The 16,510-nt window shown below is 48.3% G+C and overlaps 1 protein-coding gene across 3 annotated transcripts in view; it reads left to right on the top strand.

Moving 5' to 3' along the window:
* Positions 1 to 2,510: 2,510 nt before the first annotated feature.
* MSI2 (musashi RNA binding protein 2) overlaps positions 2,511 to 16,510 on the top strand; it is a gene marked incomplete at both ends in the record, with an annotated part of 392,858 nt that continues 378,858 nt past the window's right edge. For all 3 annotated transcript variants that reach the window (XM_079724998.1, XM_079724999.1, XM_079725000.1), the window contains 5 exons: positions 2,511 to 2,572; positions 2,874 to 2,914; positions 3,243 to 3,324; positions 4,050 to 4,134; positions 7,967 to 8,008. In XM_079724998.1, coding sequence (XP_079581124.1) covers positions 2,511 to 2,572; positions 2,874 to 2,914; positions 3,243 to 3,324; positions 4,050 to 4,134; positions 7,967 to 8,008 — 312 coding nt within the window. The remainder of the gene's footprint in view (positions 2,573 to 2,873; positions 2,915 to 3,242; positions 3,325 to 4,049; positions 4,135 to 7,966; positions 8,009 to 16,510) is intronic.

Raw genomic sequence — 16,510 nt, 5'->3', positions numbered from 1 at the left:
TCAGACTTACAGACCAAGAAGAGTAAATGTTACCGCACGTAAGTTAAAAATAAATAAATAAAAACAATGCAGTATTGGTGATTTAAGATCTACCTTTCGCTTTATAACCGCAGGGCTAGCTCCTGAAACTTAATTCAGTTCAGCTTGTGTAGGTCTACAACAGGGAGCAAGGGCACCCCACCCTCACCTTGTTAAGGGCAGAATAAATACGCATGCAGCAGAGCCAAAGGGCATGGGACCGATGGCCAGAGCGCCTCTAAGGAACTGACAGGTGGTGGGTAGGGTGTAGCCTGGTAAACGTGGTTCCTCTGGGCCCCTGATGTAAAATGAGGGGGGTGGATCAGGAAAGGCCTTTCCACCTCTGACGATCTGTGGTTCTAGTGTAAAAAATCCCCCACAAAATCCCATTAGCTCTGTTGTCTGCATTTTGTTACTGAGAATAGTCATAATAAACAATTACCATAATAACAACTGGCTCTTCGACACATGGGACCCCAGATGATCTGGGAAGCAGCTTGGAGTGAATTGGAAAATGCTTGGGCTTCTGGTTTAAAGTTTTGAAGTGCCTTCTACAAACCATAGGATAACAAGCACAACCCATATAGGCTTTCAATGAAAAAGGGACTTTTACATGTGCTGATTCCAAACCGTCCCCTCACCCTACCAATGCCGTCCAGGAAGAATTATCCCAATTTAGGAGACAGGGAGATTAAGAGCCTGGTCACTCACGGGTTTGGCTGATGTCGGTATTTTCCAAATAGTCCATTTTTCAAAGACCCACAGTGGATTTGGTACAGTTTTGGTGTTGAGTGTATTCCACTGTATCCTAATCCTATGAAAATTAGTGGAAAAGTGTTAATTGGGCATCAATTCATGCTTAACATTAATTTGAGTATTTGATGAACCACAAATACTCAATGATGTTGCCCCCTTAAGCCATATTAACTCAATTGATTGTAATAATTAAAAACAATAAAGATAATTATATCCTTATTGTTTTAAATACCCCACAGATTGAATCCAGCCTGAACTTAGCCGGCCTGAAATCCGCTGGAGAAGTGGGCGATGTTTTTGGGAAGCTACAAAATTGTCTTTTAGGAATTTTCAGCGCGGGAAAGGATAAAAGTCAGCATTTATTAAGCACCTACTGTGTGCCAGGACCTGTGCCGCACCACACTGCTCCCAAGGTGGCGGGGGTGTGCGTTTGAAGCCTTCTGCCACCCTCAGCTACATCCCCAGATGGTGGGGGGCTTGGGCTATTCACATCTCATGCATTTTACTACCTCGGCATAGAAACAATAACATATATATATAACAAACGGGTTGGAGAGGGGTTTCCTGAAATAACCATCCTTCCCGGCCCTCCCAGAGATGCTCCCAAATTATTTCTCACTATATAAAAAAATTTGATTTGAACTCCGATCATTTGACCTTGACCTCTACAACCCTATGTTATTATATTTTTTAAGCGCCTTATGATTAACGCGGAAACCCTTTCTTCGGCATTTGCTCACCACTGGAATCGCGACAGTTTCCTCAAAGTTCCAAAATAACCTTTCCCGGGCAAGGATTCGTACCTCTGCCGGGTAAGGGCGGGGAGCCGCGCAAGACGTGCCGGTGCGGAGCGAGAGCCAAAGAGAACTTCCAGCGCGAAAGGAAAATAAAACTTGTGGCTGGTGTTTGTGCGGGAGAGCCTCCGCAATCCTGAAGCCCCGCGATCCTGGGGGGTCTCGGCGGCTGCCCGAGGAGCGCCAGGGTTTGGATTTGATCCCGACGTCCTTGACCTAAATTTCTGCGCGGTGGCTGGAAAAAGGGCGCAGAGCCGGGCAGGCGGCTGTTGCCATCCCCGGATCCGGGCGGCCGGGTCCGGGGAACTTGAATGGAGAGGCCGAACTAGAGGGGTGGGGGGCATCTTCTCCCCTGCCCCAGTGAGGAGCCGCGGCGAGCTCCCCGCGCCTCCCCCTCCCCCGATCCACCCGCCCCCCGCAGCCCATGTGATCCAGGGAAGTCGGGGTGCGCTCCCCTTGGCTCGGCCCGCCCGGAGGCGGGGCTCCTCGGGCCGCGGGGTTCGCGCACCGCCCCCGTGGGTCGGGCAGCGGGGGGCAGAGTGTGCGCGCGCGGGCAGGCGGGGGCCGCACCGGGGTGCGTGACGTCACCGGCATTGGTTACACGACGTTCTAGAACTCCGCCCCACGTGCGCCGCGGAGGAGGGGGAGGAGGAGGAGGGCATGGGGGTGGGGAGGAGGAGGGGGAGAGGTGGGGATGGGCCGGGGGGGCGGGGACGGGGGGTGTGCGAGCAGCGGGGCTGAGCCAAGCCGAGCCCACGTGTGACGGCTCTCGCCGCTGCCCCGGCTCCGCCGCTCTTAGAGAGATTCGGAGGAGCCCGGGCGGGGGGGAGGAGGAGGGGGAGGAGGGAGCGGGAGATCTCGGGGCTCGGAGCCGGCCGCCGCTCCGCTCCGATCGCTGTGGGGCTCGGTTTTTTGGGGGTGGGGGGGCGGGGGGGCTCAGATATGGAGGCAAATGGGAGCCAAGGCACCTCGGGCAGCGCCAACGACTCCCAGCACGACCCCGGGTAAGTTTCCAGCCGCTGCCCACCGCGCCGCCTCGGGCTAGCTCTCCTTGCAGCGGCGGGGACGGCGGTGCGCGGAGCCGGGCATCTCCCGCGCCCCCCCCTCCCGCGCGCCCCCCCCCCCCCCGTGGAAGTTACACACCTTTGGATTGCATTTCGCCGTCACCTTCTCCCCCACCCCACCTCCGGGCTCTCGCTCGCTCGCTCCCCCCACTCCCCGCTTTCCTTTTAGCTTTTGTAAGTTACACGTCAAAATGGCCGATCTGACATCGGTGCTCACTTCTGTTATGTTTTCTCCCTCTAGTAAAATGTTTATCGGTGGACTGAGCTGGCAGACCTCACCAGGTAAGGGAGGGAGGGGGGGACGCCTGGGTCCCCCCCTTCTTGGCTTCTTTATCGCTCTTTGTTATCCCGGTGTAGGAGCCCCCCCCCCGCCATTGGCTCCCCACTTCTCCTGTGCAAGGTTATTTTTTTAAATAGCAAATCCTTTCCGAGCCCTCTACGCGACCTCTGTTGCCGAATTTCCCCCGCGTGTGCAAAAAAAAAAAAAAAAAACCCAGAATAACAACAGAAAACTACTTTTGGTTTTTGTCCTTGATCAAAATTTGCATTGCTTTTTTTTTTCCACACCTTCTCCCCCCCGCCCCCAATCTCTCTCTTTCTCTCTCTACAGATAGCCTTAGAGACTATTTTAGCAAATTTGGAGAAATTAGAGAATGTATGGTCATGAGAGATCCCACCACGAAACGCTCCAGGTAAAGCATTCCCTTCTGGATTTTGTCTTTATTTTAGAACAAAGTTTAAGTGTTATTTTTGGAGGTGTCTTCGGAAGTAGCTAAGCGGATTTAGAATGGGGCTCAGGCATGTGGCTGGTTTCGAACGTCGCTCCATCCTCCCCCCTCCACCATTAACCCCAAAGGTTATTGTTAATTGGGGCTGAATTCTGGATACACAGATGCCCACGTCTCCGCTTTAAGTCATTTTCCCGTCGCTTCTTTTTCTCCTGTTTCAAATGACATTCAGCTTCATTCACTTTCCACATAGTTGTTTTTTTTTTTTTTTTTTTTTTTTTTTTTTTTTAATGTGTGCTTCCCCCGCACTCCCAACTCCCCGAACTCTTAAGCCCCTTGAGAAAGCTGGTTGGATCTCCTCTCAGTGCCTGGGTTTCTTCGGAATAAAACAAAGCGTTAAAGAAAGGGAAGGGGAGGAGGAGGAGAGAAACTGAGGTGGCGAAAGAGTGGAGACACCCGCGTTCTCCAAGTTACCTCCACCCGCCCTGCCCCCGTTCCACTTCCCCCATTAACCTTGGTGCGTTTCCTTGCGAGGCCGAGGTCTGTAGGCAGGAGGGGGTGGGGAGGGTGGGGAGTGGGGGTGAGCGGGGGCACCTTTGCTCTCCGTTCTGCATTAGGGCTCGCTCCTTGTTGCTCTCGATGGTGTCACATTTTCTTGTTTGTTTTTCTCCCTCTTTGTCTCATTTCAGAGGCTTCGGTTTCGTCACGTTCGCAGACCCAGCAAGTGTAGATAAAGTATTAGGTCAGCCCCACCACGAGTTAGATTCCAAGACGGTAGGTTGCTTTTCCTTGTTGTTGTTGTTTGCCCCTTTTCAGGACCGATCTGGGCATTGACAGCCCAATTTAAAGAGACAGTGTCTTCTTTTGCTTCTGTGCTGAGAACTGGGTACTTGGAAGCAGAGGTTGCAAGTCGGTCCTAAAGTTTGCCGCAAAGGCTGGATTTGGGCTTTTCTTTTTAGAGCCTATCCCACTGCAGCCCCAGACGCTGCCAGCCCTAGGCTTGGGGGAGGGGTTGGCTTGGGGAGAGGCTATCTTCCGGGCCAAAGGACCCTGCGAAGAAACTCCACCACCGATCAGAGGCAACTTTTCTTTGTCAGCCGAGCCCAGCCCGTGTTACCAACTGTGGCTGTGGGAATCGGCTCTTAGAAGGCACAGCTTGCTTCATGGCCAAGGGGGACTGGGGGCCGAGGGGGAGTGGGGACGGGAGGAGGTGAGGGGGCGCTAATCACGGTCCAGGCAACAGGTTCCTCTTGGGCACTTCGGATTTGGAATGTGGTTTGAGAAGGGGAGGATACCTCCCAGATCCAAGCTGGGCATCCAGTGGGTGACTCCAGATGGTGTGAAATCTAAGGCTGATAAGGTCTTGGGTTTCAAAGTGGTTTTGGTTTTGTTTGTTTGTTTTTTCTTTTCTTTTTCAGATCCTTTGAGTGTGGGTACTTTTACAGCATTAGAAGGTTTTAAAGTTCATTGTTGAGGGGATAAAAGTCTCTAAGGTCAGAAGAGGAAGGGAAGAAAGTATCAGTGTATAATAATACACCTAATGGGGGAGAGGAAGCGGAGTTCATAGCATTTTATTGTGGCTCTCCTGCCTGCCTTGTCTACTAGAATTTCCCCACGGTTTTTATTCATCCGCCTTAAGGCAGGGGCCCGGAGATGACTTTGGGATACAGTGCTGGGCTGCTGGGGACTTCACCTCTCTGTGGTGGGTGAGTGGGATGGGGGCCGGCGTAGGGGTGGGGGTGGGGAATCTTGCTCTAGGCCCAGCTGCCCGTGCGCTTGGGCAAGTTCTTCCCTGCCTCTAGGCCTCAGTTTCCTCTTCTGTAAAATAAAGGAGCGGAACAAGTGATCTTCTCTTGCCCCTTTTGGCTTTAACACTGAATGGCAGAGAAGACAAGAACCTGGCCACCTTTGGTACCCTTGAATTGATTTTGCAAATTTACTCTTTTTCTCTGATCAGAGGTCAGGTGCACGCCTCCTACCCCCGCCCCCCCCCAAAAAAAAGGCCCACACTTTAAGTTGTTTTATTAATTGCACTGAACTTGTCCTAGCTTGTGGCCCGGCCTTTTTGCACTTTCAGATCATTTAATTTCAGGGCCCAGTCGTTTGCAGGGTGATAACGGATGTCTGAAGAATTTTTATCTCTTTGACTTCTTGGCTAGACGGTTCAAAAAGCTAGTAAAATTAAAGAGGAAAGATATTTCAAGGCAAATTCGGGAATTTATTATTCACCCCTGTGTCCACCCCGGGTGGGAGAAGTATTATAGTATTTGATTTCTATGGTGTCTGGTGGGTCATCTCCCTCAGTATCAGATGCAGCGCCTGCAGTTTTCCCTCACTAATTGTTTGTAGACATGTTGTGGTCACTATTATTTAGTATAACCTAGCTTTTGACTTTGTTTCAACGTTCAGTGCCGGAGGCAGAAGCGGTTGGTTTATTGACATGGAAACGAGGATCTTGTTTACTGTTACCTTAAAAGCTTTGTTTAGGTAACGGCCATTCACATCCAAAATAGTACCCTAGTCTTTTCCTAGAGGATTTGTAGCTACAGTAAGTAGAGTTGTACTTAACTAACTAATGTTTCATTTTCGGTAGTTTTCTTTTTCGTTCGTTTTTAAAAAACAGTTGACAGGGATGTACAAAAGGTTGGGATTTGCCTTACTTCTCTTGACCCGTCCTCTCTTTTTAAGATCTCAGTGTGTATGTACACTTGGCCCACGGAAGATCTCTCATTGTGGTATAACACGCTGTTACCGCAATACCCTATACAGGAGTTCTGAATTGGCTTCGAGTTTTGTAACTTTAGATTATATAGAATTTTTTAGCGCCCTGCTTTCTTTACTTCTCCCTGCTCTCCTCTGGCTCCTGGCCTTTCCCTCACCTCTGACATGTTCCTCACCTTTTACCCCACAAACAAGGTGACTTATTATTACAGTTGTGTGCTAATCAGCTAAAAAAAAAAATAATAACTTTGGGAGAGTGTTTATGAAAAGACATATCTGTCTTACGTTTGGTCAGCAGAATGGAAAATCCACACCTGTTGTATTTCTCCTGTCGACAGCTCCTAGTCTGTGCTGAATATACCTGTAGCTGTGGTAATGTTAATCTCCATGAAAGGGTAGTTTCCTAGATCAGAGATTTTTGTCTGTTTTAGTTTTTGCAAAGTAATCTCTCATTTCTCAGGTGATGTTTAAAGGTGGAAAACATGCTGCAGACTTTTATGAGGTCTTTAAACTACCTTAGTAAAAGTGGTAAATCTTTATGTCTTACTGGTTAGGTCCTAGGGGCTGTTAAGTCTGGGAACAGAGTTAGCTCTGGTGTGACTTTCCCCCTCCTCTGTGCTTTTTCCCAAAGCATTACTCTCCCCGCCCCCGCCCCCCATGGCAGAACTGAAAACAAGGTTGAGATTTACATTTTAAAAGGGGAAAATTTTAATATGAAAGCCAAAGCGGATAAATAAATAACTTGTAGCTGTATTCATGCCACACTCTGTGTTGAATTTTACCCAGAGATTTGTGACATTTAGAAATCTAATGAAAACTAACAATGGGAATATTTTTTCATTCTTTTCTTACCCATATTTTCTGTCCAACAACTTTTCCCCCCTCAAATCAGCCTATTAGACTCAAATGCTTCTGTGGGAATTGTTCAGAGTTTTAAAGCCAGTCCCTGATTCAGATCTGCGGATGTCTGATCTGGTGTACTGGTGGTTTTTCCTTTCAGACTGGGGCTGGGGTAGGGGGAATATCCTAAAGTGTTGCACTGGATTCTGACCGCTTTTTTTCAGTAATTTTTTTTGTTTGTTTTTATCCTCTCCCCATAGCGGCCTTACTTTTCTAATATGGGTTTAGGTTGCTCATAGATTTTTACCCCCTGTGATTTTGAAAATCCAGGTGCATTTATCTCCGATATTTCCATTTATTTAAATTTATTATTATTATTGTTAAGAACCCACTCAGGCTCTGTAGTTTTTTTGACACCTGCTTTCTTATGAGGTATAACTACAGAACAAACTATCCTTTTGATTCATCTTAGGTAATTTTACTTTTGCCAAGATGAGTGAATTAATTCAAGCAGAGCATGGTGTTGCATGTTGATGGGGAGTTTTTTGGACGTTGTTGACTTAAACAATTTTTGGAATCCCCTCCCCACCTGTGCTGTTTAGTTATCATTGAGGAGGAGAACTACCATCCAGTTACGCGCTGCTGGAAGGGTCTTCCATGTAAATTTCAGGTTATGATTTTTTTTTCAGTGATGATGTTCTCATCTTTTCTCCCAGCCGTGCATTGCAAATTAGATGCATGAAGCCCTAATGCAAGCAAAGCCCTTGCCTAAATAAGAACACATGAGATCTGGTGTATTACAGCATTACACATTGAAATTCATGGTGGGATGTTTCAGAAAGGCGCACTACGTTTGTTACATTTTGGGAGAGACCGTTGCAGTTTAGATCAAACTTTAAGGAAGCTTTTAAGTTGCCTGAGAAGTTACTAAAAGCTGGGTTAAAAGCCTGAGAAATGAGTGATTAATAACTAGGTGATTAGTCAGAATTGTTTTTCTCCCCTCAGAGTCATGCAGCTGACTCCTGCTTTTGCATTTTTTCCCCAGATTGACCCCAAAGTTGCATTTCCTCGTCGAGCGCAACCCAAGGTAAGTAGGAGAATCAGTAATAGGATTTTAGCACTCCGAGGTGGTTGCCAAGGATTTCAAGTTTCCAGCAGAGCAGTGACAAGGAAGCGTTGAAACCTGGTGCACACCGTTTCTTCAGGGTATCGGCACCTGGCTGTGGAGAGGCCAGGGCGGGCGCTCTGTGAAATAACCGTGCGTCTGCAAGTCAGCTGTCCCCAGGTGGGTTCTGAGCATCCCGCTGGGGGCAGGGGCAGCCCGATCCTTCCTGGGAGGACATAGCTCCATCTGTTGCAATATTTATGCAAGTGTTCTATTTGTTTTTTAAGCATCGCTGAGATCATATCAGGAAAAGTCGGACATTTCCTCGTGATTCTTTGTTGGAGGGTACTCTTCTGAGGTCTTACAACTTAGAGTTTATGGAGGGGGGCAGAGTTTAAGTAAACAGCTTGTCCTTTCTTGGAAAAACAACTCTGTAGACCCATGAGGCCCTCAATCTGACAGGAAGTGTTTGGATGTATTGGTTTCAGGTAGGTTGGGTAAATCTGGGCACACTTGAAGCCCGCAGTGCTACTCATTGGTGCAGGTGCTGGTGCCTGGGCGGAGAAGTGCTGGAAACGTTGTCCCTTTGTAGGAGTGGTACTACAAGGCTTGCTGAAAGGCTTGAGATAGGCCTTCACCTTTTCCCAAGTGTGTAGTTAACATAATTTTCACTGAGCTTGCCAGGTGTGGCCACAATATCACAGCTGCATAAAGCTTAAGGTGAAATTTAAAGGGCCTATGGCTTCCCCACTACATTTGCACTTTTTAATTATACTTTTTTCTTCCCCGGGTAATATCGGAAGAAATACTCTTTCTGCATCTTGTGGTCTTGGCACTCTTTTAAGGGAAAGGGGAAAAGGTGGAGCGTTTGACTGTAAGTCATAAAGGGATAGTGCTGTGGTTTTAGCAAATTCAGTTTATTTCTTGAAGCATGGTCTCCCAGAAGTGGAACCTTTTAGCTGCAAAGGAAGGAATGCTTCTGTACATTAATGAAGAAATAGTTGGCTGTTGTGGATGGTGTTTTGAGAATTTCAGGTTGGAGCCTGCCATGCGATTCCCTCCTTCCTTCCTCCCTCCCTCCTTCCCTCCCTCCTTCCCTCCCTCCTTCCCTCTCTTCCCTCTCTCTCTCCCCCCTCTTTTTTCTTCCTTTTTTTTTTTTTTTTGCGGTACACGGGCCTCTCACTGCTGTGGCCTCTCCCGTTGTGGAGCACAGGCTCCGGATGCGCAGGCTCAGCGGCGATGGCTCACGGGCCCAGCCGCTCCACGGCATGTGGGATCTTCCCGGACCGGGGCACGAACCCGCATTCCCTGCATCGGCAGGCGGACTCTCAACCACTGCGCCACCAGGGAAGCCCTCTCCCCCCTTTTTCTTCCATGTCTTCCCTTCCCCTCCCTTCCCCTTCCCCTTCCCTCTTTAGAAGGAAACACAAATCTCTAAACAAAAATAGTGAAATATTTTCTTTAGGCATTTTTTTCCCTAAATCTTAAGCAAATAATAGGAATTAATGAACCAAAGAGGTTAGATTATTTCTGTACTGAGCACAAACTTTGGGACCATATTAAGTGTTTAAAGGTTGCTTTCCAAACTGTGTGTGATCCTTGACATTTCAGAAGGCTTCCAGGATTAGCAGTGTTTCCTCAGATTGGAAGAATGGCTGTTTCTTCCATAAATGTGAATCTTCAAATTTCCAGGTTAGTCATTTGATCACCGAGAACTCGGATCAGATTACCCTAGAGGGAAACTGGAAAAATCCCTGACTTGGTCAAACCATGGGTTTGACCTGTTTTCTCCTCTCCTTTGCTGCTCCTCCCCAACCCCCCATTTCTTTTAAAACCAGGAGGACAATATTTTATTTTAATAAACTCTGGCATTTGTCTTTTCACGGATGCATTGAACTTAAAAACGAGGCAATATTTCTCAAACTTGTCAAAGTGTGCCCCCACCCCCACCCCGACCCCTGGAGTCTGGGTTGGCTTAGGTGAGTTATCAGACCTTTGGATGTGAGCTAACATCAAACCAATTGGGGAAGGACATCTTTCCATGGAATTCTAGGAATTTCATAACCATACTTTACTTTTTATGACTCACATTACTTTACAAGGAGCTTTCCTATCCACTATCTCCATCTGAATCCCAGGTCCTGCAACACTGAGAAATCATCTACCCTCAGTCTGCTCATCTGTAAAATGGGAGTGATGACAGTAACGCCCTCAGAAGGGGGTCGTGAAGAGTAAAAGAGCCCGGCACAGGGTCGGGGCCTTGAGACTTATCATCCTCATCCTCACCAGCATCATTATTGTTGGTTTAATCACCGTTGTTGTTGTTTTCAAGCTTAACGGCCTGTGTTTGGATCCCAGCTGTGCCACTTGTTAACTGTGAATTTGGGCAAATCATTTAACTTCCTCACATCTCAGTTTCTCATTGAGTTTTGGCGAGAAGTAAATAAATTAAGAAAGATAAAGTGCCTAAAAAAAGAGCTAGCCTATGGTAATACCATATGTGGGATCTGCTGTTTTAGTTTTTTTAATTTCTTTTATTGAAGTACAGTTGAGTTACAGTGCTGCATTAGTTTCTGGTGTACAGCAAAGTGATTCAGTTGTACATGTGTGTGTGTGTACATATATATGTATTCTTTTTCGTATTCTTTTCCATTCTGGTTTAGTTACCTAATGTTTTTCTTGTTATTTTTGGGAGGCCCTCACACTAATCCTGTGAGAAGTCTAGTAATAATGACAATGTTAATTGAGTTTGTGTGCCAGGCACTGTGGTAGGGACATGATGTGTATTCACCCCCTCCGTCTTCACCTCTGCCCTGTGAGGTGGGTGCTAGTATTATCTCCATTTTCTGAATGAGGAAACCAAGGCAGAGCTGGGTTGAGAAGTGGTGTAACCTGGCCCCAGAACTGGGCCCTCTCCCGGCATTTGTCCTGCGGGGGCCCTGAGAGGTATGCAGGTGGAGTGGCTCTGAGCGGTCACCAGGCTGTGCGGAACGGAACCACAGCCGGCACCTCCGGACCTCGAAGTTCCACGGTTGGGTGATTCGCCCAACCCTTGTGATGTCATACCATTGTGGGACACTGGTGTGTCTCAACATCCGAGCCCTCAGAGCATCTTTCAGAGGGTTCTGGGGTTGAGGACGGGGTGTGGTGGTTGGGAACTGGGGCAGGGTGTGGAGAGAGCGTCTTCCTTGTCAACGGTTATTTTCCGATAGAATTTGAGTCCGACCAGGGGGATTTCAGACTGAAGGGAGTGTTGGAGGCCAAAACCCAGCTGGCAGGAGAGTCGAACGTTAACTCAAGCCTTGTTTATTTATTGTTTGTCTCCAGTAAAACTTGTGTGCGTTTGCGTTAGGGTCTTAGTGGCAAGGTGAGCTGTGCCTCTCCTCCGGGACTGGGTGAAGAGCTTGTCAGTGATGCGTCAACGTGTCTCTCAGTTAAGATTCATTTCCCTGCTCTCTGGCCCTCCCTCCGTGCTAACACTTGCCGGAGAAATATTCCATGGAGGTGTTAAAACAAGACTGGTGGAAAGAAACTGTAACTGAATACAAAAGAAAACCCGCGGCAGCGAAGAACAGATTTCATATTAGGACTGTCATAATATTCTTTAATGTATCACATAAATAAAAATCTGTTTTGACGAGAATTTTAATGAGCAACTCAAGGAAGGGTTTTGAATCCTGCAGTTCATCTCTCCCTCTTTGCGACAGAAATGTTCACATCTCAAGTGAAGTGTAATGGGCATTATTAACTAGTCGAGGGGAAGCTCTTTGGAGACTAGTGGCCGTTAATTAGTGAAGTACATTTTGGTCAGAAGAAGATAGGTCTGTTCTGTACCTTTCTATTTCTCCGGATGGTGACTTCATCTGGTAAAATATGTAAGAGTTTCCCTCCCCTCTATCTTTAAAGATTAAAGCGGTCTTGCTACTCTAAAAAGATGACTTAATTTGGAGCCGTTGGAGAAACGGGGACGATTGGGATCAATCATGTCATATCCTTTTGTCGGTCTTTTTGGGCAGAAGTGTTGGCTACCTGGAAGAATTTTGCTCATGCTTTTGGGTTCTTTTTCTTGTGTGGAGAAACCAAGAGACAGCCTAGCATCTTGGGGCAAGAGTGAGTCTGGGCGTAACTCACCATCTGCCCTAATTATCCTCATGTATAATAAAGCATTCCCCACTCCCCTGATTACCATTTTCCTCGTTCATTTTTCGAGGCCAGAACCTTATCTGTTTATCAAGAGAGATCTCATTTGTTCAACCTATCTCCAGTTGCCTTTGGTCACGGCCGGGTGACCCTGGGCAAATCACCTCGGGCCCGCCGAGCCTCAGTTTCCTCCCCCTTTAAAACTGGGATCGTGGAGCACCCCACATGGAGCTGTTTTCTTTTTTCAAAAATATTTATTTAGTTAGTTAGGCTGTGCTGGGTCTCAATTGCGGCACGCGGGATCATCGTTGCAGCATGTTTAGTTGCGGCATGTGGGCTTCTTAGTTGCGGCAGGCATGTGGGATCTAGTTCCCTGACCAGGGCTCGAACCCGGGCCCCCTGCTTTGGGAGTGCAGAGTCTTAGCCACTGGACCACCAGGGAAGTCCCTGGAGCTGTTTTCAAGAGGAATGCAGAAGTCTTTGCCGGGAGCCTGGCACCAAGTAGCACCCGGCAAAGGTCTGCTGATACTATTATTATAGACTTATTTTTGTAGAATAAAAAAAATTACGATGGTGCAAATGCCCTAAGAAAATTCTTCATTGGAATGTAAGCCCCCTGACGGCAGGGGGCTGCTGATGGTTGGCATTTGGTAACTGTTTGTTAAATGAGTGCGTGGAATCCAGCCTGCCTTTTTCACAGGGGAGGCAGTTGACGCTCAGGGGAGTTATGTCGATTGCCACAGGCCACATAGCTAAGTTGTGGCAAGGTTGAGCTAGAAGCCGGGTTTTCCTGCCCCCTGGAAGGCTCTCCAGATGGGTTCAGTGCAGCCTGGGTGTTTCACGCGCCCATGTCCTGTTCCGGGGGAGCAGTTTCTTGGCAGCTTCTCAAGGGCGAGGGGTGAGTTTTCGACATCTGGCCTCCGCTGCTGCTGTGGGTCGGGTCCTCTTAGTGTCTTGCAGATCGTGGGTGATGTGCAGCTGTCATCTGGGCAGCCACAGTTAACCGACCTGCCGGTGGGTTTCTGTCGCCAGCAGGGATGTGGTGGGGTGTCTGCAGCCCTCGTCCGCAGCAACGAGGGCCTCGGGGGATTAGTGGCTTAGCTTCTTTCTTTTGGGGGAGCGTGGCTGCTTCCTTCATTCTGGGTAGCAGCAGGTGTCCGCTCGGGGGTGGTGGTGGAGGGCACCTTCTCCTACAAATGTCCTTTCCCTGGATTTTTGTCTCTCCTCACATGCTTTCGTTTCAGTGTTAAGGTCAGTCCACGCGGATGCTGGAGGGCCTGTGTTCTATGTCGGGTGTTTTTGGCGGACAGGTGAGACCCCTATGCCCCTCCGGGGAAGGAGAAGGAGGAATGCTCTGAGGAATCAGCTGACCCTCCTGGGTGCCTCTTGAGACTGCATCCATTCTTTTTGTCCTATTTTGTATTTTTAAACCCCGAACGTTCTCTGGCCAAGAGCCCCGAGAACACAAAACAGAGATGGGGCTCCTCATTTCTGCCCTCTTGTTTGATCTGGTGTGTTCATTTACTAAGAGCTCCTTTCATTGTTTGTACTTGCTCACTGTCTATGTGTGCACCCACTTTCGAGGGGATTTAGGGAACCCTCCTTGGCTTCCCAATGCCCACCGAACAAACTTTAAACTTAGCCTGGGAGGCGAGGTCCTTCAAGATCTGTATGGGGGTCTCCTTCCAACCTCTTCCCCAACTCATCTAACCTTTTGCTGCTTAGAACCTGAGTGTTCCGCCTTCTCTGAAGAGCTGCCCTTTTGTGGGTCCCCACCTGCACTGCCTTTCCTTCTCTCTACTGTACAAAACAGACCCCTCTTCCAAAGCCCGAGTTAGGCGTTACCTTTTCCACGAAGCTGTCCCTGCTTCTTGGACGTAATACTTCTTTCTCTGGATTTTCACAGCACTTCACCTTTTCTTTGGTTATGGCCCTTCCAACAATAATAAATTAGCAAAAACTGTACTGATACATCCATTAGGTATTGTGCAGGGCACTCACTCATTCATTCGTTTATTCACCAAACGTTACTGAGCACCTGCCATGTGCCAGACACTTGTGTATGGTTCTGGGGATGGTGTGGAGAATAAGACAAAGGCCCTGCCCTCGTGGGGCTTTCACTCTGATGGGGCAGAGAAGCGGTGAGCAAAGTATACAACACACTGGCCGGTGTGAGAACCTCAGCAGGGTAAGAGTGACGGGGGTGGGCACTGGCCATGTCTTTAATACATTCAGATGCCACATTCAGTGTTCAGTAATTATTTCTCAGTCTCTGCCCAGCACCGGGGACCAACCTCTGTGTTAGGGGCTTTGTTCTGGGTTTTATAGTTCCTTAGGTTCATGCCTTATTGCCTCTACTGGGCAATAAAGGCACAAGCATATTTTACTAATTAAAAAATAACCCTCAGCTTTTAGTCGTGCTCTTTTGCACACTGTGACCTCCATTTAGATAGAATGAATGCAGGATGACAAAGGAGACACGGCGCTTATCTTCAGGGGTCTTACCTCTAGGTTGGAGGGAGGGGGTCCTGCCCGTGCTACAGGAGAGGATGCAATAAGCACGGTAAGAGAGGTCAGAACAGCATTTCGAAGGAGGAGTGAAGATAGCCCCTTGGGGGAGGTGGTTTTTGCCCCAGATTCTGAAGAACAGGTAGGGAGGGAGAATGGCAGGAATGCAGTTCTTCCTACTGGGGGCCAGGAGGTCAGGAGGTCGGGACCTGCAGCTGCAGGAAAGGGTGTGTGCTGCCGGGAGCTCTAGGATGGGGCCTCCTTGGCAGGCTGGGCCAGCTCGTGGAAGGCCTTGAATGCCAGGCCAAGCAGATGCGGCTGTGCTTTGTGGGGCAGGCGCTGGGGAACCTGTTGTGTGTGTGCAGGACCATGGAGCTGCTCCGTACCATGTGCTGAGCTCTTTTGGACCAATGTAGAAGCTGGGTCCCTGTTAGGACTGTGGCTGTGCCGTTTCATGGAGAACTTCCCGCCCTGGACTTGTGCCTTAAGCATAATTCATACTGCGTTCTTTCGACCCTTTCTTAGGAGTGATGTTCTGGGCAGATACCACCCCTGATGTGTGGGGCGTGTGGCAGCTACCGGGAGCTCTATCATTCTCCTGTTTCCGCCTTCTCCCCTCCTCTCCTTTTTGCCTCCTTAACAAGGGACCGTGATATAGACAGAATTCCAAAGTTTTGTACTTGTGACCTTGACCTTACCGTGTGTAGACATTGAGGTTTGGAAATCACAGATTGTATGACACCAACGGCTGCTCTGTGGCTCAGAGCATCCTGACCTGTGATTTCATAGGTAGTGTCTGCTTGGGGTCACCTTGGGTGAGTGGCTGCCTAGTGTGCGGGACGTGAGGTTTTGGAATCATGACCTCTGCCTTCCGTGCGGTGTGAGAGGTGTGAACAGGTGGGGTCTTGGGCCCGAGCCCCCCGTAGTACATTGTAGTAGCAGCTGAGGATGGTTGGTCCAGTTGGGACAGTATTTGGCTCCCAAATACAGCAAGGTGTCCCTTTTCACCCTCTCCTTCAAGGGTAGATAGCATCAAGCTCCCAACTCTCTGGGAAGTTATTCTTAGGGAGGGTACTTCTTTATTTTATTTGAATAATCAAAAAGAAAAGTCTTAAACTCAGAATAATGACTGTCACATATTGTGTTTGAGTATATGTTCAAGGAACCATATAAGCCTCTATCTGCTTAATCTTTAATTTAGTCCTTACAACAGTCCTTGGCAGTAGTTGGTATTCTCTCCATTTGACAGATGGGGAAACTGAGTCCGAGGGGAATAAGAAGCTTTCCTAGGGCCACAGAACTAGTAAGGGTCAGGCTTGGCCTTTGGTCTGAAGTCTGTCTGAATCCCAAGTCCCTTTGCCCGCTTAACCACTCAGCCCCACTGCATCCAACCCGAGTGGGTAGATTTTAGGTTCTTGCGCTTTGCCTGACTGTTATAAAACGCTCAGGCTGAGGAGTAGCATTTGTTCTCCTCTGGTCAGGAAGTTTCAAGTTAGTTTCTACTGCCTATTTTTTAAGAACCTGTTTAGCACAGTTAAATGCCACTTACTAGCTACAGAGTTTTAGACAAATCACTTAATGGTTTTGTGCCTGCGTTTCTTCATCTGTAAAATGAGGATTTTAATATTTCCTACATCCTAGAATTGTTCAGGGAATTAAGTAGGTTAACACATATGAAGGGCCTAGGGTGATATCTGCACGTAGAGGGTCCAGTGTAGGCATCTGTTACTGTCCCCAGAGACGGCACTGCCCAGATTGTAACAGGCCCTTACCTAGTAGCTCATGGGTTGATTGGTACTGTTGGCCCTTTCTAGGGGTGATGGATAGAACGGCACG

Source organism: Hyperoodon ampullatus (genome assembly GCF_949752795.1).
Source record: "Hyperoodon ampullatus genome assembly, chromosome: 19".
Taxonomy (NCBI): domain Eukaryota; kingdom Metazoa; phylum Chordata; class Mammalia; order Artiodactyla; family Ziphiidae; genus Hyperoodon; species Hyperoodon ampullatus.
The sequence above is the reverse complement of the archived record's forward strand: the minus strand, read 5'-3'. Positions and strand labels throughout refer to the sequence as shown.